At 48.8% G+C, this 26,096-nt stretch overlaps 1 protein-coding gene across 1 annotated transcript in view; it reads left to right on the top strand.

Annotated features, from left to right (window-relative positions):
• The window catches only part of LOC138746655 (collagen alpha-1(II) chain-like), a 76,370-nt gene that overhangs the window by 7,138 nt on the left and 43,136 nt on the right, over window positions 1–26,096 (top strand). Inside the window, exons 9-27 of the mRNA XM_069904943.1 lie at window positions 1,073–1,126; window positions 1,713–1,766; window positions 1,865–1,918; window positions 4,250–4,303; window positions 4,652–4,705; window positions 5,526–5,570; window positions 6,522–6,575; window positions 7,305–7,349; window positions 9,051–9,104; window positions 12,397–12,495; window positions 14,587–14,631; window positions 17,593–17,691; window positions 18,698–18,751; window positions 20,614–20,721; window positions 21,520–21,573; window positions 21,840–21,938; window positions 22,891–22,944; window positions 23,517–23,615; window positions 24,747–24,800. Of these exons, the coding sequence (XP_069761044.1) occupies window positions 1,073–1,126; window positions 1,713–1,766; window positions 1,865–1,918; window positions 4,250–4,303; window positions 4,652–4,705; window positions 5,526–5,570; window positions 6,522–6,575; window positions 7,305–7,349; window positions 9,051–9,104; window positions 12,397–12,495; window positions 14,587–14,631; window positions 17,593–17,691; window positions 18,698–18,751; window positions 20,614–20,721; window positions 21,520–21,573; window positions 21,840–21,938; window positions 22,891–22,944; window positions 23,517–23,615; window positions 24,747–24,800 (1,233 nt within the window). The remainder of the gene's footprint in view (window positions 1–1,072; window positions 1,127–1,712; window positions 1,767–1,864; window positions 1,919–4,249; window positions 4,304–4,651; window positions 4,706–5,525; window positions 5,571–6,521; window positions 6,576–7,304; window positions 7,350–9,050; window positions 9,105–12,396; window positions 12,496–14,586; window positions 14,632–17,592; window positions 17,692–18,697; window positions 18,752–20,613; window positions 20,722–21,519; window positions 21,574–21,839; window positions 21,939–22,890; window positions 22,945–23,516; window positions 23,616–24,746; window positions 24,801–26,096) is intronic.

Below are 26,096 nucleotides of genomic sequence, written 5' to 3'. Positions count from 1 at the left end.
TGGGGGAAGAGAGACAGGGCAGTGAGATCAGTGTGGGGAGATAGGGCTGTGGGGAGAGAGAGACAGGGAAGTGGGATCAGTGTGGGGACTGATAGAGGGCTGTGGGGAGAGAGTTGGGTACTGAGATCAGTGTGGGATGGATACAGGGCTGTGGGGAGAGAGAGAGGGCAGTGGGATCAGGGTGGGGACTGATACAGTGCTGTGGGGTGAGAGATGGGGCAGTGGGATCAGTGTGGGGTCTGATACAGGTCTGTGGGGAGAGAGATGGGGAAGTGGGATCAGTTTGGGGACTGATACAGGGCTGTGGGGAAAGAGGGTCAGTGGGATCAGGGTGGGGACTGATAGAGGGCTGTGGGGAGAGAGTTGGGTAGTGAGATCAGTGTGGGATGGATACAGGGCTGTGGGGAGAGAGACAGGGCAGTGGGATCAGGCTGGGGACTGATACAGGTCTGTGGGGAGAGAGATGGGGAAGTGGGATCAGTTTGGGGACTGATACAGGGCTGTGGGGAAAGAGGGTCAGTGGGATCAGGGTGGGGACTGATAGAGGGCTGTGGGGAGAGAGTTGGGTAGTGAGATCAGTGTGGGATGGATACAGGGCTGTGGGGAGAGAGATGGGGAAGTGGGATCAGTTTGGGGACTGATACAGGGCTGTGGGGAAAGAGGGACAGTGGGATCAGTGTGGGGACTGATAGAGGGCTGTGGGGAGAGAGTTGGGTAGTGAGATCAGTGTGGGATGGATACAGGGCTGTGGGGAGAGAGACAGGGCATGGGATCAGGGTGGGGACTGATACAATGCTGTGGGGAGAGAGACAGGGCAGTGGGATCAGTGTGGGGACTGATACAGGTCTGTGGGGAGAGAGATGGGGAAGTGGGATCAGTTTGGGGACTGATACAGGACTGTGGGGAAAGAAGGACAGTGGGATCAGTGTGGGGACTGATATAGGGCTGTGGGAAAGAGACTGGGCAGAGGGATCATTGAGGGGCTGATACAGGGCTGTGGGGTGCGACGCGAGGCCATGGGGAGAGAGACCGTCTGCTGGATCAATGCTGATCAGGATTATGCCTCTCACAGGGACCACAAGGATTTCAAGGCTCCCCTGGAGAACCTGGTGAATCTGGTTCTGCTGTGAGTAGTTCTCTCTGGTGTTACTCCAGCTGGGATCACGTGGCAGTCCACGCCAACTTCCAATTGGCTGGAAAGGCGCAGGGGGGTAGGGTGCAGGTTTCGTCCATCATGGCCCCTGGATAAAAGTGCCCCTCCTTCTCAGTGGGAAACACACAAGGCTGGTCAAGCAGTTTCCTATGTTTGCACCCCTTCCCAGCTCTATCGGAACGTCCTGGATAATCTCCTTTGTAACGTCTCCATGCCCAACCTGTCACAAGGTGACCGGAACTGAACGTCCTGGCGAATTTCCTCTGCCCTCTCTCCAGGCGCTTCCTATCATGAGGTGACTGGAACTGAACGTCCTGGTGAATCTCCTCTGCACCCTCTCCATACCTGTCCCGGAACTGAATGTCCTGGTGAATCTCCTCTGTACCCCTCTCCACGCCTGTCCCAGAACTGAATGTCCCAGTGAATCTCCTCTGCATCCTCCCCATGCCCATGCAGGATTTTGTGATGGTTGTATCTTGAACTGTGGAGTCTGCCGGTTCTCGTGGTTGCAACTAGACCTTGGTCGATTGATGTCATCCTCTCTCCTTCCTCCCCGCAGGGTGGCTTAGGACCTCGAGGACCTCCTGGACCCCCTGGCAAGCCTGGAGAAGACGTAAGTAATGCCCCCCACCTCTGTTCCCGCTGCGTCACTGCCCCTCGCCCCCCCGCGGCCTCTCGGTCTGTGTCAATCTGCCCGTTTCTGTCCAACAGGGTAGCTCCGGACGACCTGGGAAGGCAGGTGAACGAGGACCGACTGGACCTCAGGTAGGATATTGACTTGGCACGCCCTGCACCCACCCCCCCATCCATCCAAATTCTTCGTTGGTGTGAAAATCAGGCTCAGCACCCCCCGCCACCCTTGGTGTGAAGACGTTCCCCCTAAACTTTCACGCTCTCCCTTGTCCCACCGCTCTTTCTCTGTATGATGTTCCCCCTAAACCTTTCCCCCTTTCCCTTGCCCCACCGCTCTCACTCCATGTAAAGATTTCCCCTAAACCTTTCCCCGTCTCCCTCGCCCCTGCCGCTCTCTCTCCGTGTAAAGATTTCCCCTAAACCTTTCCCCTTTTCACCCTTAATCCATGTCCTCTGGTCTGTATCTCACCTCCCCTCAAACAGAGAAGCCGACCTACATTTACACTGTCTGTCCCCCTCAAAATTTTAAACACCTCTATCAAATGTCCCCTCGTTCTTCTACCCTCCAGGGGAATAAATATCAAATCTCCCCTCATTCTTCTACCCTCCAGGAAATAAAGTCCTAAATATCAAATCTCCCCTTCTGTCTGTGTTTTTCTGTGTGTCTGCGTGTGTGTGCATGTGTGTGTCTGTGCGCACGCGTGGGTGTGTGTGTTTGTGTGTCTGTGCGTCTGTCTGTCTGCACGCACATCTGTGCGTGTGCATCTGTCTGTCGGTGCATGTGCACACACGTCAGTGTCTGTCTGCGTGTGTGTCTGCGTGCGCATCTGTCTGTGTGCACGTGTGTGTGCGCGGGCACGCGTCTGTGTCTGTCTGCATGTATATCTGTGCAAGCGTGTCTGCGTTTGTGCGTGTGTCTGTGCGCGTGTGCATGCCTGTGTCTGTGTGCCTGTTGTGTTGTGTACCCGATGGTCCCTTTGTCACTGTCCAGTCATTTCCTATTCACTTCTCAAACTTCACTGGTACCAGGCAGTTTTCAGGACTTCCAACAGGCTCTGGTGCCTTCATTTGTTCCCCATCAGGAAGGTCCTTGGTGGGTGCAGAGAGATGTTCACTGGACACACAAACTGATTCCCCTCAGTTGTAAACCGAAACGGGCCTTCTTCCTGGTTACTGCAAAGAGTTCTTCTCTTCCCCATTTCAGGAGAAAGACTGCAGCCAGTCGCTGTGGAGATTTCGAGTTGGCTCTACTCGGAACTCAAAACCCGCCTGGAAATGAGGTCTTTAGCAGGGTTCTCACCGTGCCAGCCTTTCACTGACTGTCACAGCTTTTACTCCCTCCCTCTCTCTCTTTCTGTTTCTCTCCCTCTCTCTCTCTCTGTTTCTGTCTCCTGTCTCTGTAATGTGATATTTCCTTGTGAAAAGTAACCTGAACAACCAAATCTTCTTCCCCTTTTTTTAAACATATCTTATCAACTTATTCTGTTACAATAGTTTGAAAATTTGGTGTTCTTTCAGGCCAGACCTCAGAAGTATATTAAACACAAGCAGGATACCTGGGAAATGAAACATTCAGTTGCTGGTTATTTTGGATTCTTGCTTTTTGTTTCTCTGTTTCCTGCTGCCTGCTTCTTGTATGTCTGGAAGCCTGAGCCCTGAGTGGGTCCCAGCTGAGCATTGAAGCAGGTCTGGTGTTGCTATTCAGTTTCCTGCTGCCTGCTCCTTGTTAGCTTGGAAGTCTGAGCCCTGAGGCAGGCCCGGCCAAGCACTGAGGTGGGCCTAGTGTTGCTGTTCTGTTTATGGCTGCCTGCTTCTTATTTGTTTTTTTTTTTGTTTTTTTTTTAATTTTTTATTTTTCACACCATAAATCACATTAGCCATGATATACACTTTTTCTTTTTCACACATATACAGTTCTGCTTCTTATTTGTCTAGAGGTCTGAGCACTGGGACAGCTGTATTGCTGCTGTTCAGTTTCCTGCTGCCTGCTCTTTGCCGGTCTGGAAGTCTGAACCCTGAGGTGGGGCCCGGCTGAGCACTGAGGTGGGCCTGCTTTGCTGTTCAGTTTCCTGCTGCCTGCTCCTGGTTTGTCTGGAAGTCTGAGCACTGAGGCAGGCCTGGTGTTGCTGCTCTGTTTACGGCTGCCTGCTTCTTGTTTTTCTGGATGTTTGAGCACAGGGCCAGCCGCATTGCTGCTGTTCAGTTTCCTGCTGCCTGCTCCTTGTCGGTCTGGAAGACTGAGCACTGAGGCAGGCACGGCTGAGCACTGAGGTGGGCATGGTGTTGCTGCTTTGTTTCCTGCTGTCTGCTTCTTGTTTGAGAGTCTGTCATCAGCTCTGAAGGGCCTCTCAATGACATGACCTGTTGTTTGTTGTGTCAGGTGACTTTTTTTAAGTAGAATCTGTATGTAAAGCCTCATAAATGAGGAAAAATATCCTCACATTTTATCCACAATTTTTCCAGGGGGCACGAGGTTTTCCAGGAACACCAGGACTTCCCGGAGTCAAGGGTCACAGGGTAAGTGCGCCAGTGTGGGGACTGATACAGGGCAATGGGTTCAGTGTGGGGACTGATATAGGGCTGTGAGGAGAGAGTGGTGCAGTGGGATCAGTGTGGGGTCTGATACAGGGCTGTGAGGAGAGAGAATGGAGCAGTGGGATCAGTGTGGAGACTGATACAGGGCTGTAGGGAGAGAGTGGTGTGGGATAGTGGGATCAGTGTGGGATCAGTGTGGGATGGATACAGGGCAGTGGGGAGAGAGTGGGATAAGTGGGATCAGTGTGGGGACTGATACAGGGCTGTGGGGAGGGAGCATGGCACTGGGATCAGTTCTGAACAGATATTATTCTCTTGACATCACTACAGGGTTACCCCGGTCTAGATGGAGCCAAGGGCGTCCCTGGAGTGGCGGGAGCTAAGGTACAGAAACGTATCGATACTGTCTCTCAATGTCCCCAAACTTTATTAACCACCTTAAAATTTTATTCCATAAAACCCCCTCCTGACCTTAAAGACTGGCCAGTCTCTCCAGGAATTTATTAATAACGTTTAAGTTGTCGGTTCTTTACCGACAGACGGAAGTAAAATTAAATCTAGTCCGGAAGGGAAAGTGATTCTACTAACTACAGTCGTGTGGAAGTATTTTGAAGTCTCTTCAAATTTAACAGAAGGGTCAAAGTGTGCGGCTCCTGAACTTCCTCTGGACTTGAACATGATGTCATTTGAGAGAGCTACCGAGTCAGTCAGTGGATTAGAAACTCCCCCCTCCTCACTCCCCCTCTCTCCTCCCCTTCTCTCCTCCCCTTCTCTCCCCACCTCTCTCTACCTCTTCCCCCCTTCTCTCTCTCACCCCTCTTAAAAATGACATCGTTTGATAGAGCCAAAAGTCGGTGGATGCGAACCAGTCCATTTCACTAAGATCACTCCACCGTGACATAGAAAAGGCTGCGACTTGATCCTATGCGGGAGAGGGAGCCCATCCCCCACTTCCGGAGGCACCACACCAAGGGTTCAAAAAGAAGCCTCTGATTTACCTCCATTGCAATCGGAAAATATGGGCCACTTCATCTTTTGTAAGATGAGCCTGTTATATGACCTGAAACCGGATCGAAGAATGACGAGCAGATATTGAAGATGCAGAGATCTTCCCCCATGATTCCCCTGAAGACCCTCTTTTTTTTAAAAAAAAGATCAGTTTCCCGTTTCCACCCACTGAAAATACAAACATTTCTCCACCCAGGGTGAAGCTGGTGCTGCAGGGGAGAATGGAGGAGCTGGACCCATGGTAAGTGTTGGACCATGGGGTGGAGGGATGTGGGGTGTGGTCCGCGCAACCTGGAGGGGGAGAAATGTCAAAATCCGAGACTCGGTGGTGGGGGAGGGGTTTCCTCGCGCAGGATTTATGGGTTGGATTGGCAAAATGAGGGATGATATTGAGGACTTTATTCCCTGGAGTGTAGAAGAAAGAGGGAAGATTTGATATTTATTCCCTGGAGGTTAGAAGAATGAGGGGAGATTTGATATTTATTCCTTGGAGGGTAGAAGAACGGGGGGAGATTTGATATTTATTCTCTGGAGGGTAGAAGAATGAGAGGACATTTGATATTTGGGACTTTATTCCCCAGGAGGGTAGAAAAATGAGGGGAGATTTGATATTTATTCCCGAGGGAGGTAGAAGAATGAGGGGAGATTTGATATTTAGGACTTTATTCCCCAAGAGGGTAGAAAAACGAGGGGATCTACAAGAAGTATAGATAGGGTGGGCACCCAGCACCCATTTCCCAGGGCAGGATCAGCAAACACCAGAGGACACATGTACAAAGTGAGGGAGGGAAGTTTAAGGGAGACTTCAGGGGTAAATTATTTATGCAGAGAGTTGCGGAGTGGCTGGGATACCTCAATGGGAATGTTTTCGGATGCTTGGACTCTGGTCGCATTTAAGAGACCTTTAATCACACGCATGGAAGGAAAATACGGTGGTTATGAGGTAGGGGGGGTTTAGTTATTTGCTTTTAGGGATATATGGGTGAGCACAGCATCAAGGACTGAATGGTCTCTACTCTGTCATTGAGTTCTAGGCCATCGGATTGTAACAAGAATGATTTTGCTCTTTGGAAGATAGAGTTTTTGTTCACTGTTGTAAAGCAGAGCCGATGGGCTGAATGGCCTGTGAGCTGGGTAACTGACCGATGCGAATTCTTGGCCGGGGTTCTTATGGACTTTGTTTCCTTGGCAGGGTCCACGCGGATTACCCGGCGAGAGAGGACGTCCCGGATCACCTGGTTCTGCTGTAAGTACAGGCACCATCTATAAATCGTGCATGTTCTTTTTTCTCACCAGGCCCCATCCATAAATCATGTGTGTTCTTTTTCCCCCAGACACCGTCCATAAATCGTGCGCTTTCTTTTCCCCCAGTCCCTGTCTATAAATCGTGCATGTTTTTCCCCCCAGGCCCTGTCCATAAATCGTGCACATTCTTTCCCCCCCCCCCCAAGCCCTTTCTATAAATTGTGCGTGTTCTTCCCACCCCCCCAGCCCTGTCTATAGTGTGCGCTCTTTCCCCCCCCCCCCCCAGGCCCTGCCTGTAAACTGTGGGTGTTCCTTTCCCCCTGGGCCCTGCTGTGAATCGTGCTCATTCTTTTCCCTCCCCTGGCCCTGTCTATAAATCATGCGCCTTCCTCTCCCCGCATCTGCTCTCGATGGCTCGTGAGCATTTGACAGGTAGCAATATACTCACGCAGGGTGCACATCTAGCGTACGGCGGCAGGGGTCTACCGAGTTTGTAGAATGTATGTCTAATGGGAAAACGCGTTCATCATGCTGTAAGGCTTTGTTGTCACTGCTCCCGAGACCTTTTGAGCGTTTCGTGCCCAGTGGACCACCTTCAATTGAATTATTGAATACTGCTGAGTGTCTGTAGACATGCCCCACTCTTTCCCCCATGCCCCCCAACAGCCGCGGAGCTGGCTCTTCGTGTTGACCTGAAATGTTGACTTGGCCTTGACTTCCTTCCTTGCAGGGAGCTCGTGGTAATGATGGTTTGCCTGGTCCTGCTGGGCCACCGGTGAGTATCTCCCAGTTGAATACCCATGCCAGAGGATGGTTCATTCTGCGTCCCCGCCACTCTCTCTGTGTGGAGAAGTTTCCCCTCTCCCTTATCCCACCACTCTTTCTCTGTGTGAAGTTCCCCCTAAACTTTCCCCCTTTCCCTCGTCCCGCCAATCTCTCTGTGTGAAGACTTTCCCACCTTAACCTTTCCCCCTTCCCTTGTTTGACTGCTCTCTCTCTGAAGAAGTTCCCCTAAACCTTTCCCTCGTCCCATCGCTCTCTCTGTGTGGAGAAGTTCCCCCTAAACCTTTTGCCCATCAGCTTAAAACTTTGACCTCTTGTATTGATCTCTCCCAATATGTGGAAAAAGCTTGTTTGCATTCACTCTGTATATACCTCTCAAAATCTTGTAAACCTCAATAAAATCTCCCCTCCTTCTTCTACCCGCCAGGGGAATAAAGTCCTAAACGTCAAATCTCCCCTCATTCTTCTACCCTCCAGGGGAATAAAGTCCTAAACGTCAAATCTCCCCTCCTTCTTCTACCCTCCAGGGGAATAAGGTCCTAAATATCAAATTTCCCCTCAATCTTCTACCCTCCAGGGGAATAAAGTCCTAAATGTCAAATCTCCCCTCCTTCTACCCTCCAGGGGAATAAGGTCCTAAATATCAAATTTCCCCTCATTCTTCTCCCCTCCAGTGGAATAAAGTCCTAAATATCAAATCTCCCCTCGTTCTTCTATGCTCCAGGAGAATAAATTCCCGAACCTGTTTAACCTTTCCCTGTAACTCAGTCCCCGAAGTCCAGGCAACATCCCAGTAAATCTTCTCTGCCCTCTTTCTATCTTATTGATATCTTTCCTATGGTTTGGTGACCAAAACTGAACACAATGCTTCCAATTTGGCTACACCAATGTTTTGTGCAACTTCACCCTAACATCCCAACTCCTGATTTATGAAGGCCAATGTGCCAAAAGGTCTCTTTTCAATGCTGTCCACCTGTGATGCCAATTTCTGGGAATTATGTATCTGTGTCCCCAGATCCCTGTCCAAACACACTCCTCAGTGCCCGACTGTTCCCTGTGGACGTTCTTCCTTGGTCTGTCCTTCTGAAATACCACACCTCACACCACATTCAACTGCATCTGCCATTTATCAGCCCATTCTCCCAGCTGGTCCAGATCCCTCTGCAAGCCCCGAGAACCTTCCTCGCCGTCCACGACGCCTCCAATCTCAGTGTCGTCTGCAAACCTTCTGATCATCAAGCTCACTGACATAGACGGCAGACTACAGTAGTCTCAGCACCAACCCCACCCCCCACACCCCACCCCCTCCCCAGGTACACCACTAATCACTGAGAAGCATCCATCCACCACTGCTCTCTGGCTTCTCCCATCCAACCATTTCACTACCTCACCATGAATACCAAGCATCTGAACCTTCCCAACCAACCTCCCATACGGGAATTTGTCAAAGCCCTGACTAAAGTCCACGTAGACAACGTCCGCAGCCTTTCCTTCATCTACCTTCCTGGTAACCTTGTCGAAGCCCTGACTAAAGTCCATGTAGACAATGTCCGTAGGCTTTCCTTCATCTACCTTCTTGATGATCTTGTCAAAGCCCTGACTAAAGTGAACATATACAAGATCCGTAGTCTTCCCTTCTCCTCGAGAAACTCTGTTTAATGTTTTATTTTAACCGTGGTCTTCTGTTTTCAAGGGCGCTGTTGGACCCACAGGAACGCCAGGATTCCCAGGCGCCCCTGGATCTAAGGTGAGTTCAGCAGGCATGGCTTGATCAGTCTAATCACTGCTGACACCTGGAACAGGCATCAGCGCTGATCTGGAAGCTGCAGGAAGTGGAGGCCCCCCCACCCCCACACACAGTCTCCTTCCGCTCCAGATGCCTTTCTGTTTAGGGCAGGGAAGGAATGGGGTGGGTGGTGGAGGTAGAGAGAGAGAGGGTGGGGGGTTTGGAGAGCAAGACTAGAGAGAGAGGGTGAGGGGAGGGAGAGCAGGATTGGAGAGAGAGAGAGAGAGGGACGAGATAGGGAGAGACAGGAGATAGAGAGAAAGAGAGAGAGACAGGAGAGAGGTAGAGGGAATGAGGCGAGAGAGGGAGATGAGAGGCAGGTAGAGGAGAGAGGGAGAGGGGAGAGAGAGCGAGGGAATGGTAGAGGGGAGAGAGCAGGGGGCAGAGAGGTGGGGGGGGTGGGGGGAGGCGGGGAGAGAGAGGGAGCATAACTTGCCAGGGTGGCCAGATGACAGGAATTTCAGGTTCCAAAAGGCCACAACGCTGCTGGAACAAAGCAGCTCTTTGAAGCCAAATTCTCGGGCCACATTCTTTCACCAGGCTGCAACGCTCAGTGTGGGGGGCTGGGGATTTGCACCTGCACGACTTGGTTCCAGGGAAAGAGAGAAGTTCCCTCCACCCCACCCCCGGCAGTGTAGACTGCTGTCTGCACACAGAAAGACTTTACTCTGAGTGAACGCTTGCGATGGTCAATAACCGTAAATGCCTTCCCGAATTCCTTCAACGTGGGTTGTCTAATTAGGTTGTATTCACACAGAAATGAAAGGCTCTGTTTGAACTGGATAAATTCCTTGGCTTGCTGCACTGAAATCTCATTAAAATTCTTGGCCTGGAAAGTGAGGTGCGAGCTCTGAGCGAAGGAGTTAGTGGGACGTAGGAGGGAGGGGAATTAGGGGGAACTTTTTCATGCAGAGAGAGAGAGCGTTGGGACAAGGGAGATGGGGAAAGTTTAGGGGGAACTTAACGCAGAGAGTGAGAGAGAGTGATGGGATGAGGGAGAGGGGGAAAGTTTAGGGGGAACTTTCACAGAGAGAGAGAGAGAGCGGTGGGATGCAGGAAAGTTTAGGGGGGAACTTCACGCAGAGAGAGAGAGAGAGAGAGAGAGAGAGCGGTGGGATGCAGGAAAGTTTAGGGGGGGAACTTCACGCACAGAGAGAGAGAAAGAAGGGCTCAATTTTAACAATAGAGTAGAATTTGGATGGGAGAGGTACGGAGGGCTGTGGACTGGGTGCAGGTCACTGGGACTAGGCAGAAAATGTGGTTTGGCACAGATTAGAAGGGCAGAAGGGCCCTGTTTCTGTGCTGTAAGGTCCCAGAGTTCTCCATGTTAAATGAAATGAAAGCTCCCACGTGATTTGATTCCCTGTTCTTGCTGTATGAGTGTGTGTGTGTGTGTGTGTGTGTGTGTGTGTGTGTGTGTGTGTGTGTGTGTGTGTGTGTTTGTGTGTGTGTGTGTGTGTGTGTGTGTGTGGGTGGGGGCGGTGGGTGTATATCTGAGTGTGTGGGGGTGTGTGGGTGTATCTGTATGGGTGGGTAGGTGTGTGTGTGTGTGTGTGTGTGTGTGTGTGTGTGTGTGTGTGTTTGTCTGTTTGTGTGTGTGTGGCGTGTGCGTGCCTGTGTGTGGGTTTGTGTGGGTGTGTGTATCTGTGTGTGGGTATGTGTGTCTGTGTGTTTTTGAGTGTGTGTGTGCATCTGGGTGTGTTTGGGTCTGTGCGTGTCTGGGTGTATCTGTGTGGGTTTGTGGGTGTGTGTTTGTGTCTGTGTGTGTGGGTTTGTGTGTGTGTTTGTATGTGGGTGTGTGTGTATCTGTGTTTGTCTATGATTGTGTGTGTTGGTTTGTGTTTGTGCATGTGCACGCATGTGTGTGTGTCTGTGTGTGAGTGGTTTTGTGTTTGTGTGTGTGTATATGTATGAAGACTGTTTACGCAGAAGGCCTGTAGACGCTGGGATTTATTAATAAGGGGACTGAGTTCAGGAGTCGGGATGTTATGTTACAACTCTACAAATCTCTGGAATGATCACACTTAGGGTATTGTATTCAGTTCTGGGTCACCTCGTGACAGGACAGGTGTGGAGAGGGTGCAGAGGAGACTCACCAGGACATTCAGTATGTTCCCTCATTACAGGAAGGGTGTGGAGAGGGAGCAGAGGAGATTCACCAGGTCATTCAGTTCCGGTCTCCTCGTTACAGAACGGGTGTGGAGAGGGTGCAAAGGAGATTCACCAGGATGTTCAGTTCTGTTGCCTCATTACAGGAACGGTGTGGAGAGGGTGCAGAGGAGATTCACCAGGACCTTGCCCAGACTGGAAAACAGGTCTCTTGAGGCAAGGTCAGGAGAGCTAGGACTTTTTTTTTATAGCATTGAAGGATGAGAGGAGACTTGATGTAGAAGAGGCATGGACAGGGATGGACCAGAGGTTATGGGACAGGGAAGATCTGGTACCTGTTTTTTTTAAGGGACCTATGGGATAGCACAACATCAAGGGCTGAAGGGCATGTACAGTGCTGTAGTGTTCTATGTTCTGTACTTTTTTTTCCAGGAACTTAAAAGTGGCATTTCAAATTTCTTGGATGGTTAGAAGTTTTTATGACCTTAAAGGTTAAATTCACTGTTGCCATGACATTCAAGATCAAATGTTTACTGCACTTCGAGTAAATAGTAATGCAAGTCAGTGCTAGAAAATACTTGTATAACAAACAGTAAATGAATGTCAGAACAATCTTGTAAAAAAAATTAAACTTCATATGACCTTAAAGGTTAAATTAAATGCTGTCATGACATTTGGGGTCAAATATTTACTGCACTTCGAGTAAACAGTAATGAAAGTCTGTGCTAGAAAATACTTAAAACAGTAAATGAAAGTTAGAACAAGCTGGTCAGAAAAACACTTTTAAACTTTGTATGACCTTAAAGGTTAAATTCAATGTTGTCATGACATTCAGCATCAAATGTTTCCTACAATTTGAGTCAACAGATGCTAGTCAGTGATAGAAAATACTTGTACAATAAACAGTAAATGATAATCAGAACAAGCTGGTCAGAAAAACACTTAAATTTCGTATGATCATAAAGGTTAAATTCAATGTTTTCATGACATTCGGGATCAAATGTTTACCGCACTTGGAGTAACCAGTAACATAAGACAGTGCTAGAGAACCGACATGCCCAAAGAGTTCCCCATTCTTGCAGAACTCCAGTGTTCCTGGCCACAGCGAGTAAATGTGTCCTGCCCTCTTTCTGTCCCCACCCAGGGAGAAGCAGGGCCAACGGGGGCCCGGGGACCGGAAGGCCCACAGGGTTCAAGAGGAGAGTCGGGGAGCCCAGGATCGCCTGGCCCCGCAGGGGCGCCGGTAAGCTGTGTTTATTTCCCACCCCCCTTTGGAATGGTTCGATTGTTAAGAAAAAACAATAACGGCAGGAATCAGTTCTTCATGAAATTCTGATGAAATTACTTTCTTACTATTTTCCCTTTTGAAAGAAAATTTCCTGACTGGTTTGTTTACATCTCGAAAAACCTTTTGAGGTGTAAAAATAGGTAAAGATTGAAATAAATGTTGAATTCTTGGAAACATATCATTTTAGTACAACTAACTCTTTCGATGAATGTAATAGGAAAATTGACCCATTTCGATAAATCTTTTAAAATATTGGAATATAATTTAATGTACATAAATTTTTCAAATTATTATCAATACGTAGATGTTTCCCCTCTGGTCTCGTTCGATGTCCTCCCCTCTGGTCTCATTCGATGTCCTCCCCTCTAGTCTCGTTCGATGTCCGCACCCCCCCACAGTCTTGTTCGATGTCGCTCCCCCCCCCCCCCCCCCCCACCCCTCTGATCTGGTTCTTTCATTCTACTTGGTGATATGAGATGGTGAAACCCTTTTTGGAATAGATTTAAGAAAGTTTTAGAAGCTGTTTTTAAATTGAAGGTTCCACTTGATCCTTTAGTATTTTTGTTGGGTTACATTAAGAGATTGAGTTTGGAGTTAACATTATAATTTTATTCATCAATTATATTTAACTCTGGAGAAATTAATGTAACTCAACAAAAATACTAAAGGATCTAATGGAAGTTTCAGTTTAAAGACAGCTTCTAAAATTCCCTTAAATCTATTCCAAAAAGGGTTTTACCGTCTCACATAACCAAGTAGAATGTAAGAAGGAGCCGACTTCCTGATGACATCTAAAACATAAATCCTAAGGAATAAAATTATATTTCCTTAATTTCTCCAGAGTTAAATATAACTGATGAATAAAATTATGATGTTAACTCTAAACTCAATCTCTTAATGTAACCCAACAAAAATACTAAAGGATCAAGTGGAATTTTTAATTTAAAAATAGCTTCTAAAACATAAATCCAAAGGAATAAAATTATATTTCTTTAATTTCTCCAGAGTTAAATATAATTGATGAATAAAATTATAATGAGCTGATTGATATCTTACATTTACAATTTTAGTCCTCGCATAAATTCATCCAATCATCCTGAGAAATAGATATTGACAAATTTTTTTCCCATTTATGAACATAAGCATTTTATCCTACAATAAAGTGTACATCTCAGATAGAAATCCATTCTCGACACCCTCAGTAAGTAAAATTTCAAACTTAGACCGTCTGGGTATCCGTAAAGTATGCCCAAAATGATCCAAGAATAAGGCTTTAATTTGATAATAAGAAAAAAGAGTTTTCAAAGATGTTTCTTATTTCTCTTTCATTCTTTGAAAAAAATAAAATATCCTGCTTCGTAACAATCTTGCACCAATTTAATTCCCTTTTGATCCCACAACTTCAAAAGTCGATTATTAAGAGTAAAGGAAAAAAGCTTATTTTGATATAAAGTTTTACCTGAAACTTTACCTCAAGTCCCTATGACTTCATTTTTTTATATACCATAAATCCATTAAATGTTTCCAAAAGATAAATTATAATTACTCAATAATTTAGGATTCCATCTGTAAATAAACTGATCCATCTTCTTCTTGCCAATCTGAGATAACTCAATATCAGTACATAGCAAATGTTTATCCACTTCAAACATCCTGTTAATAAATTTCAATTGTGATGATTCATAATAATTTTGAAAATTAGGGAGACTTCTCACAAGGCATAGATCGAAGTGCATCTATTACTTCTTTAGCAGTAAGAATCATGTCTATTAGAATAGAATGAATAATCCCTTTCTCTAGGATATGTCCTTCTCCGGTTCAATTATTTTAACAGAATAAAAACTTTACACAGGGCATGATCTTTTATTTTCAAAGCATTTTCATTCATTTGATGGAGAGAGGATTTGGGATGATTGGCCGGCAGGGCCTGTTACCGTACGCACCCGAATTTTCTTTGTTAATAGAAATAATGATTTAAATTACAGACCGTTATTTTGGAAATATGCACTTACTTTTAATGTTGTTAAACTCTGCCTGTTTTTGCAGGGGAACCCCGGTACAGATGGCATTTCTGGAGCTAAAGGCTCTGCTGTAAGTTGAACTGCGCTGCAATGACAAGGCGCCACTCATTCCCAGCACTGAGCCTCACTCAAAGTACGACTGCACTGCATTAAAACAGGGTCTCTTGTTCCCCTCACTGAGCATCAATCAAAGTACACCCACACTGCGTTAAAATAGAGTCATTCATTCCCCACACTGAGGCTCACTCAAAGTACACCTGTGCTGCATTAAAACAAGGTCACTCATTCCCTGCATTGAGCCACACTCGAAGTACACCTGCACTACATTAATACAGTGTCACTCATTCACCACACAGCCTCATTCAAAGTACACCTGCACTGCATTAAAACAAGATCTCTCATTCCTCGCATTGAGGCTCACTCAAAGAACACCTGCGCTGCATTAAAACAGTGTCACTTATTTGACACTCAGAGCCTCATTCAAAGTACACCTGCGCTGAATTAAAACAGGATCTTTATTCCCCATACTGAGCCTCACTCAAAGTACACCCACACTGTATTAAAACAGGATTACTCATTCCCTGCGTTGAACCTCACTCAAAGAATACCCACCCTCTATTAAAACAGGGTCGCTCATTCCCCACACTGAGGGTCACACAAAGTACACCCGTGCTGTATTAAAACAGGGTCACTCGCTCGCCACACAGTGGCTCACTCAAAGTACACCCACACTGTATTAAAACAGGGTCACTCATTCCCCACACGGAGTCTCACTCAAAGTAAACCTATGCTGCATTAAAACAGGGTCACTCATTCGCTGCACTGTGGCTCACTCAAAGTACACCCGCCCTGCATTAAAACAGAGTCACTCATTCCCCACACTGAGGGTCACACAAAGTACACCGTGCTGTATTAAAACAGGGTCACTCGCTCACCACACTGTGGCTCACTAAAAGTACACCCAACACTACATTAAAACAGGGTCACTCGTTCCCCGCACTGAGTCTCACTCAAAGTAAACCTGTGCTCCATTAAAACAGGGTCACTCGCTCGCCACACTGTGGCTCACTCAAAGTACACCCAACACTACATTAAAACAGGGTCACTCGTTCCCCGCACTGAGTCTCACTCAAAGTAAACCTGTGCTCCATTAAAACAGGGTCACTCATTCGCTGCACTGAGGCTCACTCAAAGTACACCCACCCTCTATTAAAACAGGGTCACTCGCTCGCCACACTGTGGCTCACTCAAAGTACATCCAACACTACATTAAAACAGGGTCACTCGTTCCCCGCACTGAGTCTCACTCAAAGTAAACCTGTGCTCCATTAAAACAGGGTCACTCGCTCGCCACACTGTGGCTCACTCAAAGTACACCCAACACTACATTAAAACAGGGTCACTCGTTCCCCGCACTGAGTCTCACTCAAAGTAAACCTGTGCTCCATTAAAACAGGGTCACTCGCTCGCCACACTGTGGCTCACTCAAAGTACACCCAACACTACATTAAAACAGGGTCACTCATTCCCTGCATTGAGCCTCACACGAAGTACACCTGCACTGAATTAAAACAGTGTCACTCATTCGCTGCACTGAGGCTCACTCAAAGTACACCCAACACTATATTAAAACAGGGTCACTCATTCCCTGCATTGAGCCTCACACGAAGTACACCTGCACTGAATTAAAACAGTGTCACTCATTCGCTGCACTGAGGCTCACTCAAAGTACACCCACCCTCTATTAAAACAGGGTCACTCGCTCGCCACACTGTGGCTCACTCAAAGTACACCCACACTGTATTAAAACAGGATCACTCGTTCCCCGCACTGAATCTCACTCAAAGTAAACTTGTGCTGCATTAAAACAGGGTCACTCATTCCCCGCACTGAATCTCACTCAAAGTACACTTGCACTGAATTCAAACAGTGTCACTCATTCGCTGCACTGAGACTCATTCAAAGTACTCCTGTACCGCATTAAAACAGGGTCACTCATTCCCTGCATTGAGCCTCACTCAAAGAATACCTTGTATTAAAACCGTGTCACTCATTCCCCGCACTTAGTCTCACTCAAAGTAAACCTGTGCTGCATTAAAACAGTGTCACTCTTTCACTGCACTGAGCCTCACTCAAAGTACACCCGCGCTGTATTAAAACAGGATCACTCATTCTCCGCACTGAGCCTCACTCAAGGTACACCCGCGCTATATTAAAACAGGGTCACTTATTCCCTGCACTGAGCATCACTCAAAGTACACCTGCGCTGCATTAAAACAGTGTCACTCATTCGCTGCACCGAGCCTCAATCAAAGAACACAGCATAATTATTCAGGTTAAATAATCCTTTAGACAGGTGAAGTTTTACATTTGATAGGATAGTTGAGAAGGCCTACGGGATGCTGTGATTCATTAATAAGAGTTGAGTTCAGGAATAGAGAGGTCATGTTATAACTCTACAAATATCTGGTGAAACCTGGAGTATTGTGTTCAGTTCTGGTCGCCTCATAACAGGACGTATGTGGAGAGGGTGCAGAAGAGATTCACCAAGACATTCAGTTCTGGTCACTTCATTACAGGATGGGTGTGGAGAAAGTGGAGAGGAGATTCACCAGGACATTCAGTTCTGGTCACCTCATTACAGGAAGGGTGTGGAGAGGGTGCAGAGGAGATTCACCAGGATGTTCAGTTCTGGTCACCTCATTACAGGAAGGGCGTGGAAGCTCTGGAGTGGAGATCGACCAGGATGTTACCTGGATTGGAAAATAAGTATCACGAATTGGGGAATTGAATTCAGGAGTAGAGTAGAAAAATGGAATGGATGCTCTGTAAGCTTTGAGTGGGGCTCAGTGCAGAGAACGAGTTTATTAGTTATGATGACTGAAAAGTTATTTGTTTTGAAGATACCATTCTCTCGGTGAATTCGTATCACTGCCCACGGTGTCGCTCATGTCCTCTGACAATCACGGGGGTGGGGAGGGTGCCCCGGGGACCGTTGATGTTAACTTCTCTTGTTCTTCCCCCACTCCAGGGCGCACCTGGGATCGCTGGGGCTCCCGGGTTCCCGGGACCGCGTGGACCTCCAGGGCCCCAGGGGGCGACAGGCCCCCTGGGGCCGAAAGGCCAACAGGTAAGCCAGGCCACCAACTCCCCCCCTCCCCCCGTGCTCTCGTGGAGGGGCGGCGCTGCCCATGCAGTTTTTGCAGGATCTCACCCTGCTCATGTGGGGCCTGATTTTAAAAATGTGGACTGTATGCGGACAAGAGGGTACACAACTAACGTTTCCGTCTTGACCCAGCCCGTAGCCTCTGGACTCAGCCCATCCACAGATCTGTCCAAAATCTCCTTACGCATTAAAATCGAGTCGACATTCACCACCTCCACTCGTTCCACACTCCCACCACTCTCTCTGTGTGAAGTTCCCCCTAAACCTTTCCCCTTTCACTAATTCCATACCCCCACTGCTCTCTGTGTTAAGTTCCCCTAAACCTTTCCCCCTTTCACTCATTGCACACCCCACCACTCTCTCTCTCTCTGTGAATAATTTCCTGCTTAACTTTTCCCCTTTCACCTGTCCCACACCCCCACTGCTCTCTGTGAAGAAATTCCCCCTAAACTTTCACCCTTTCACTCGTTCCACACCCCCACCACTCTCTTTGGGTGAATTTCCTCTAAACCTTTCCACTGCTCTCTGTGAAGTCTTCTAGTCCATGCCGAACACCTTCACCCACCTAACCCCACTGACCTATATAACAATTACAGCACAGAAACAGGCCAACTTGGTCCTTCTAGTCCATGCCGAACACTCTCTCCCACCTAATCCCACTGACCCATATAACAATTACAGCACAGAAACAGGCCAAATTGGTCCTTCTGGTCCACGCTGAACACTCACCCCCACCTAATCCCACTGACCCACATAACAATCACAAAAACTTTTCCTTAAATATTAAAATTGTGCCTGCGTGGACCTCTTCGAGGGAAGAAATCCACCCTCCCCCAACTTCTCCCCATTCGGTCCCACTCCATCCCCGGCATTCTGCACAGGCACCCCACCCACCCCCAACAGCTGATCTCCCGTGTGGAGTCCCCAAAGCTGTCTTCTGGATCATCACATCTTTGATTTGTTCTGACAGGGTGGACCTGGGGCTCAAGGCTTCAAGGGAGAAACAGGCCCGAAAGGTGAAATTGTAAGTATTTAAAATTTTCTTTTGAGGGTAGAAGAATGAGGGGAGATTTACTATTTATTCCCCGGAGGGTAGAAGAGTGAGAGGAGATTAGATATTTAGGACTTTATTCACCTGGAGGGTAGAAGAAGGAGGGGAAATTTGATATTTAGCTCTTTATTCCCCCTGGAGGGTAGAACAACGAGGGGAGATTTGATATTTAGGACTTTATTCCCCTGGAGGGTAGAAGAAGGAGGGGAGATTTGACGTTTAGGACTTTATTCCCCTGGAGGGTAGAAGAACGTGGGGAGATTTGATATTTAGGACCTTATTCCCCTGGAGGGTAGAAGAATGAGGGGAGATTTGATAGAGTTGTTTAAAATTATGAGGGGTCAGACAGAGTAAATGTAGGTCGGCTTTTCCGTCTGAGGGGAGATGAGAAACTGATGAGAGGACATGGGTTAAGGATGAAAGGGCAAAGGTTAGGGGGAGCATTCAGATAGAGGGAGAGTGGTGGAACATGGGAAAGGGGAAAGGTTTAAGGGGAACATCTTCACACGGAGAGAGCAGTGAGATGAGTGAGGGGAATGGTTTAGAGGAACTTCATACAGAGAGATAGCTGTGGGATGAGGGAGAGGCAGAAAGGTTTGGAGGATAGTCTTCACGGAGTGAGCGGTGGGATGAGGGAGAGGGAATGTTTAGGGGGAACATCTTCACACGGACTGGACAGTGGGATGAGGGAGAGGGGGACAAATTTAGGGGGAACATCTTCACACGGAGAGAGTGGTGGGACAAGGGAGAGGGGGAACGTCTTCTCACGGAGGGAGGGCGGTGGGACAAGGGAGAGGGGAAAGGTTTAGGAGGATCGTCTTCATACAGAGAGAGCGGTGGGACAAGGGAAAGGGGGAACGTGTAGGGGTATGCCTTCACATGGAGGGCGGTGGTACGAGGGAGAGGGGGAAAGGTTTACGGGGATCGTCTTCACATGGAGGGCGGTGGGACGAGGGAGTGGGGAAAAGGTTTGGGAGGATTGTCTTCACACGGAGAATGTGGTGGGACAAGGGAAAGGGAACAAGTAGGGGGAATGTCTTCACACGGAGGAACGTCTTCACACGGAGGGCGGTGGGATGAGGGAGAGGGGAAAGGTTTAGAGGGAACATCTTCACGCTGAGAGAGTGGTGGGTTGAGGGAGAGGGAAAAGGTTTAGGGGGGACATCTTCACGCTGAGAGAGTGGTGGGTCAAGGGAGAGGGGAAAGGTTTAGGGGGACATCTGAGAGAGCAGTGGGATGAGGGAGAGGGGAAAGTTTTAGGGGGAACATCTTCACGCTGAGAGAGTGGTGGGTTGAGGGAGAGGGAAAAGGTTTAGGGGGGGACGTCACGCTGAGAGAGTGGTGGGTCGAGGGAGAGGGGAAAGGTTTAGGGGGGACATCTTCACGCTGAGAGAGTGGTGGGTCGAGGGAGAGGGGAAAGGTTTAGGGGGGACATCTGAGAGAGCGGTGGGATGAGGGAGAAGGGAAAGGTTTATCGGGAATGTCTTCATGCTGAGAGAGCAGTGGGACGAGGGAGAGGGGGAAAGATTTAGGGGGAAATGTCTTCATACAGAGAGCGGCGGGACAAGTGAGAGGAAGAATGTCTTCACACGGGGAGAGGTGGGGGTTTGGGACTGAGCTGGAACAGGGACTCCATTTTTTAACAGTGGAGAAGAACTTGGACACATACAGGTCTAAGAAGGTGTAGATCAGTGGGGCTGGTCCACAGTGGTCCAGCACAGACTAGAAGGGCTGAAGAGTCTTGCCCTTATGAGTCATTTATCGTTGGAAGTCGCCAATTAACTCTCAGGTCATTTAATTTTCTTCTCATTCACTTCCTCACCCCCTACCCCCAGGGCCCAGTCGGTCGACAAGGCGCCCCCGGGCCAGCCGGTGAGGAGGGAAAGAGAGGACCACGGGGTGAACCTGGCTCTGCAGGACCAAACGGGCCGCCGGGCGAGAGGGTGAGTCTATGGGGTGTGAGAGAGCAGGTGCCCGTTGGCCACGAACGTTGCCCGGATCTGTCCCCACACTGATCCCACTGCCCCCTCTCTCCCCACAGCCCTGTATCAGTCCCCATATTGATCCCACTGCCCCATCTCTCTCCCCACATCCCTACATCAGTCCCCACACTGATCCCACTGCCCCACAGCCTCATGTCGGTCCCCACACTGAGTCCACTGCCCTACTCTTTTCCTGTGGCCCTGTATCAGTCCCCACACTAATCCCATTGCCCCGCCTCTCTCTCCACAGCCCTGTATCAGTCCACACACTGATCCCACTCTCTCCCCACAGCCCTGTATCTGTCCCTACACTGATCCCACTGTCCCACTCTCTCCCCACAGCCCTGTATCAGTTCCCACACTGATCCCACTCCACCACTCTCTCTCCACAGCCCTGTATCATTCCCCACACTAATCCCATTGCCCCACTCTCTCCCCACAGCCCTGTATCCATCCCCACACTGATGCCACTCTCTCCCCACACCCTGTATCAGTTCCCATACTGGTCCCACAGTCCCGCTCTATCCCCACAGCCCTGTATCAGTCCCCACACTGATCCCACTTCCCCACTTCCCCACAGCTTTCTATCAGTCCCCATACTGATCCCACTGCCCCGCTCTATTCCCGCAGCCCTGTATCTGTCCCCATACCGATCTGACTGCCCCGTCTCTCTCCCCTCACTGATCCTGCCCCTCGAATACCGAGCTTCCGGAAACCTTGCCTTCCTTTAACGTTTAATGCTGCCCCTTTGTCCACCAGGGTGCTCCTGGTAACCGTGGCTTCCCAGGTCAAGACGGACTTGCCGGTCCTAAGGTAAGGGAGCCATCCGCCCCAAGTGGTATCGGGGTGGGGGGGGGGGAAATGACACAGGACGTCTTTGGGGGTGCGTCTCTACGGTCAGAATGGGACGTCTCTGAGAGGGTCGTCTCTAGGGGTGTGTCTTTGGGGGTGTGTCTCTGGGAGGGTTGACTCTGGAGAACGACAATGGGGGGCCGACTCTGGGGTGTCGACTCTCGGGTGTTATCTTTGTGGAGGGGGAAGCACGGTGTTTTAATAAAAGGGACGTCTCCTTGTTCCAGGGTGCCCCAGGGGAGCGAGGAGCTGTTGGTGTGGCAGGGCCTAAGGGTGCCAACGGGGATCCTGGACGTCCTGGAGAGCCTGGCCTTCCTGGAGCAAGGGTAAGTCGCAGTCTTTGCCTGGCCACAGTAGAGTGTTTGCCAGATGTGCTTTCATGACTTTATCCCCAGACTATTTACGGGGATGTTGCCCAGACTTCAGGGACTGATCTGCAGGGAAAGGTTCAACAAGTTCAAGAATTCACTAGGATGTTGCCTGGACTTCAGGGACTGAATTACAGGGAAAGGTTAAACAGGTTCAGAACTTTATTCCCCTGGAGTGTAAAAGAATGAGGGGAGATTTGATATTTAGGACTTTATGCACCGAAGGGTAGAAGAATGAGGGGAGATTTGATCGAGGTTTATAAGATTTTGAGAGGTATATGCAGAGTGAATGCGAATAGGCTTTTTCCACAGATTAGGGGAGATCAGTACGAGAGGTAAATGTTTTAAGCTGATGGGGAAAAAGTTTAGGGGAAACCTCTTCAAACAGAGAGAGCGGCGAGATGGGAGAAAGTTTAGGGGGGAACTTCTTCACACAGTGAGTGCGGTGGGACAAGGTAAAAGGGAAAGGATTAGGGGGAACTTCACACAGAGAGAGTGGTGGGATGAGGGTGAGGGGTAAAATTTAGGGGGAACTTCTCCCCGCAGAGAGAAGTGGATCATTTAGGGGGAACTTCTTCATGCAGAGAGAGCTGTGGGACAAGAGAGAGGGGGAATGTTTATGAGGAACATCTTCACGCTGAGAGGGAGAGCAGTGGGACAAGGGGAAAGGTTTAGGGGAACTTCACACAGAGAGAGAGAGAGAGAGAGAGAGAGAGAGAGAGAGCGGTGGGACAAGGGAAAGGGAAAAGGTTTAGGGGGAACCACAGAGAGAGAGCGGTGGGATGAGGGAAAGGGGGAAAGTTTTAGGGGTAACTTCTTCACGGAATAGCTGAGTTGACGAATGCAGAGATCACTGCTGGGTAATGGGCAATGTCGATGTTCTGCTTTGTCCCCTTCTGTTTTGATCCAGGGTTTGACGGGCCGACCTGGAGATGCCGGGCCACAGGGAAAAGTTGGAGCAACTGTGAGTCTCTCCCACCAACCCACCCTGCCCTGTCCCTCACCAATGCCTTGTGTAACTTTCTCCCTAACGCCCCGACTCCTGAAGGCCATCGTGCCCAAAGGCTCTCTCTTCACCACCCCATCCATCTGCGTCACCACTTTCAGGGGATGGTGCCTCTGTTTCTCCCACATCCCTCTGTTCTCGCGCATTGGTCATGGCTCAGCCATGGACGTCCTTTCCTGGTTTGACGTTCCTGACTCTCTAACACACTAAGACCCTGACCCCTTAAACTCTGACCTTTTAGACCCTAACTTCGTAACCCAAAATCAGTGCCCGTAAATCCCTGATCCTCTGACACCCTAAAACACTGACCCTCTAACACCCTGACTCTGACCCTAAAACCCTGACTCAAAATCCCTGACCCCACCCTCACACCCTGACACTGACCCTCACCCTCATTCTGGGGCTGACCCTGTCCACCCTCCTACCTCCCCGCCTCTGGGGCCGAGATCCACCACATATCCCCCTCGCACTGGCCCTGGACTGAAGCCCGTTTGCCACCGCTGACCTTCTGCCTCTCTTTCTCCCCAAAGGGGGCTTCTGGAGAAGACGGGAGACCAGGCCCCCCCGGTCCTCAGGGGGCAAGGGGCCAACCTGGAGTCATGGGATTTCCTGGTCCCAAGGGTGCCCACGTAAGTAAGACCATCCATCGATCTCCTCATAATGCAGAGGGTCGAGGAGAATTCAGAAATGTATGGCCCACTGAAGGATAGTCAGCGCAGCTTTGTGTAGGGAAGGTCGAGCCTCACGCATCTAATAGGCGAGGGTAGGGTGGTGGATTTTAGCAAGGCACCTCACAGCGTCCCCTACAAGACACTCATTCATAAAATCTCCTCTGCACACTCTCCACACCTGTCCTATAATGAGGCGACCGGAACTGGACGTCCTGGTGAGTCTCCTCTGCACCCTCTCCACACCCTTCCTGTAACGAGGTGACCAGAACTGAATGTCCTGGTGAAGCTCTTCTGCACCTTCACACCAGTCCTGTCACAAGGTGACCAGAACTGAAGTCCTGGTGAATCTCCTCTGCACCCTCTCCACACCTGTCCTGTAATGAGGTGACCAGAACTGAACACAATTCTCCAAGTGTGGTCTCACCAGAGATTTGTAGAGTTACAACAGGACCTCTCTACTACCAAGCTATATAACAAATACAGCACAGAAACGGGCCAACTTGGCCCTTCTAGTCTGTGCCAAACACCTTCTCCCACCTAACCCCACTGACCTATATAACAATTACACTATGGAAACAGGCCAAGTTGGCCCTTCTAGTCCATGCCGAACACCTTCTTCCACCCATATAACAATTACAGCATGGAAGCAGGCCATCTTGGCCTTTCCAGTCCATCCTTCTCCCACCTAAACCTCGCTGACCCCATATACCCACATAGCTATTAGAGCCCAGGAACAGCATGCCCTGTCCAGCGCCGTGGAATTCCTTGCCTGAGGGTGGTCGACGAGTGACTTTGACCACCCCCAGGCAAGGAATTCCCCAGAATACATAGTCCCTGAAGAGGTTGGCAATCTAGGAAAGTTTGGGGGTCCCTGTTTTAACTGTAGAAGATATTCCCTCTTGGCCTTTTCGACCCTTTAACATTCCACATGGTTATCTCCATGGGGGCAAAATCCTGATTATTCCTAGGATTGAGTTAAAGCACAAGCCGATCTGAATGCCAACTGGTCTGCACTTTTGGCCTGGTCATGGGCGAACCCCAGGGTACTGAGAACAAATGCATGCTAAAGTCAAACTTTCCTTTCCTCAGGGGGAGCCCGGGAAGGCTGGAGAGAAGGGTCTCCTTGGACCTCCTGGATTGCGGGTAGGTAAACCCTCTCCTTGGGGGTATTACACATGTGGTTACATTGTTTAAAAAGGGGTTCGAGGAGTGGGCCTGGCAATTATCGGCCTGTAAGTTTGACGCCGATGGTCGGTAAGTTAATGGAAAGCATTCTTAGAGAGATCATCTGGAGAGGCAGGGTCTTATCAGGAACACTCAATGTGGAAGGTCATGTTTGATCAATCTTGTTGAAGTTTTTTGGAAGAGGTGACTGGGAATGTAGAGAAGCCAATATTGTCTATATAGACTTCAGTAAGGGCTTCAGTAAGGTTCCGAAAGAAGGTTAGTTAGGAATGGTCAGATGCCAGGTATAAACTTTGAGACAGTCAAATGGATTCAACGGTGGCTGGAAGGGAGATGCCAGAGAGTCGTAGTGGATGACCATCTGTTGGGCTGGAGGCTGGTGGCAAGCAGTGTGCCTTGGGTCCCTTGGTACATTAACAATCTGGATGATGGATTAGAAAATGCGTGGGTGATACTAAAATAGGTGGAATTGCAGATAGTGAAGAAGGTTTTCAAAGATTGTGGGAAGGATTTGGACTGCTTAGAAGAATTGGCTGAGAAGCGTGAAGCACTTCAGTTCAGAAGGACTAATCGAAGCAGGACATCCATAGTAAACGGGAGGGCATTGAGGAATGCAGGGGAGCAGAAAGATCTTGGAATAATGGTGCATCATTCCCTAAAGGTAGAATCTCATGTGGACAGGGTGATGAAGAGGGCTTTAGGTAGACTGGCCTTTTATCATTCAAAGCATGGAGTACAGGATTTGGGATGTGATGTTGAAACTGTACGAGGCATTGGTGAGGCCAAATTTAGAGTTCTGGTCAACGAATTATAAGAAGGATATCAACGAGTTAGAGAGGGTGCAGAGAAGATTTACCTGGGTTTCAGCATCCAGATTACAAAGAAAGATGGAGCAGATTATGTCTTTATTCCTTTGGGCATAGAGGGGATTTGATAATTAAGATTATGAAGGGGACAGATTATTCCTTGGAGCGTAGAGGGGATTTGATAGAGGTCATTAAGATATTGAGGGATGGATTATTCCTTGGAGCGTAGAGGGGAATTAATAGAGGTCATTAAGATTATGAGAGGGATAGATTATTCCTTGGAGCGTAGGGGGGATTTGATAGAGGTCAATAATATTCTGAGGGGCAGAGATGGAACTGATGTGGATAGGCTTTTAACCCTTGAGGGTAGGAGAGGTCATGAGTTAAGGGGCAAAAGTTGAGAGGTAACAGGAGGGGGGGAACTTCTTCACTCAGAGTGGCGGTTGCG

The sequence above is a fragment of the Narcine bancroftii genome, chromosome 12, assembly GCF_036971445.1.
Source record: "Narcine bancroftii isolate sNarBan1 chromosome 12, sNarBan1.hap1, whole genome shotgun sequence".
NCBI lineage: Eukaryota > Metazoa > Chordata > Chondrichthyes > Torpediniformes > Narcinidae > Narcine > Narcine bancroftii.
This window is presented reverse-complemented; position numbering and strand designations above follow the sequence as displayed.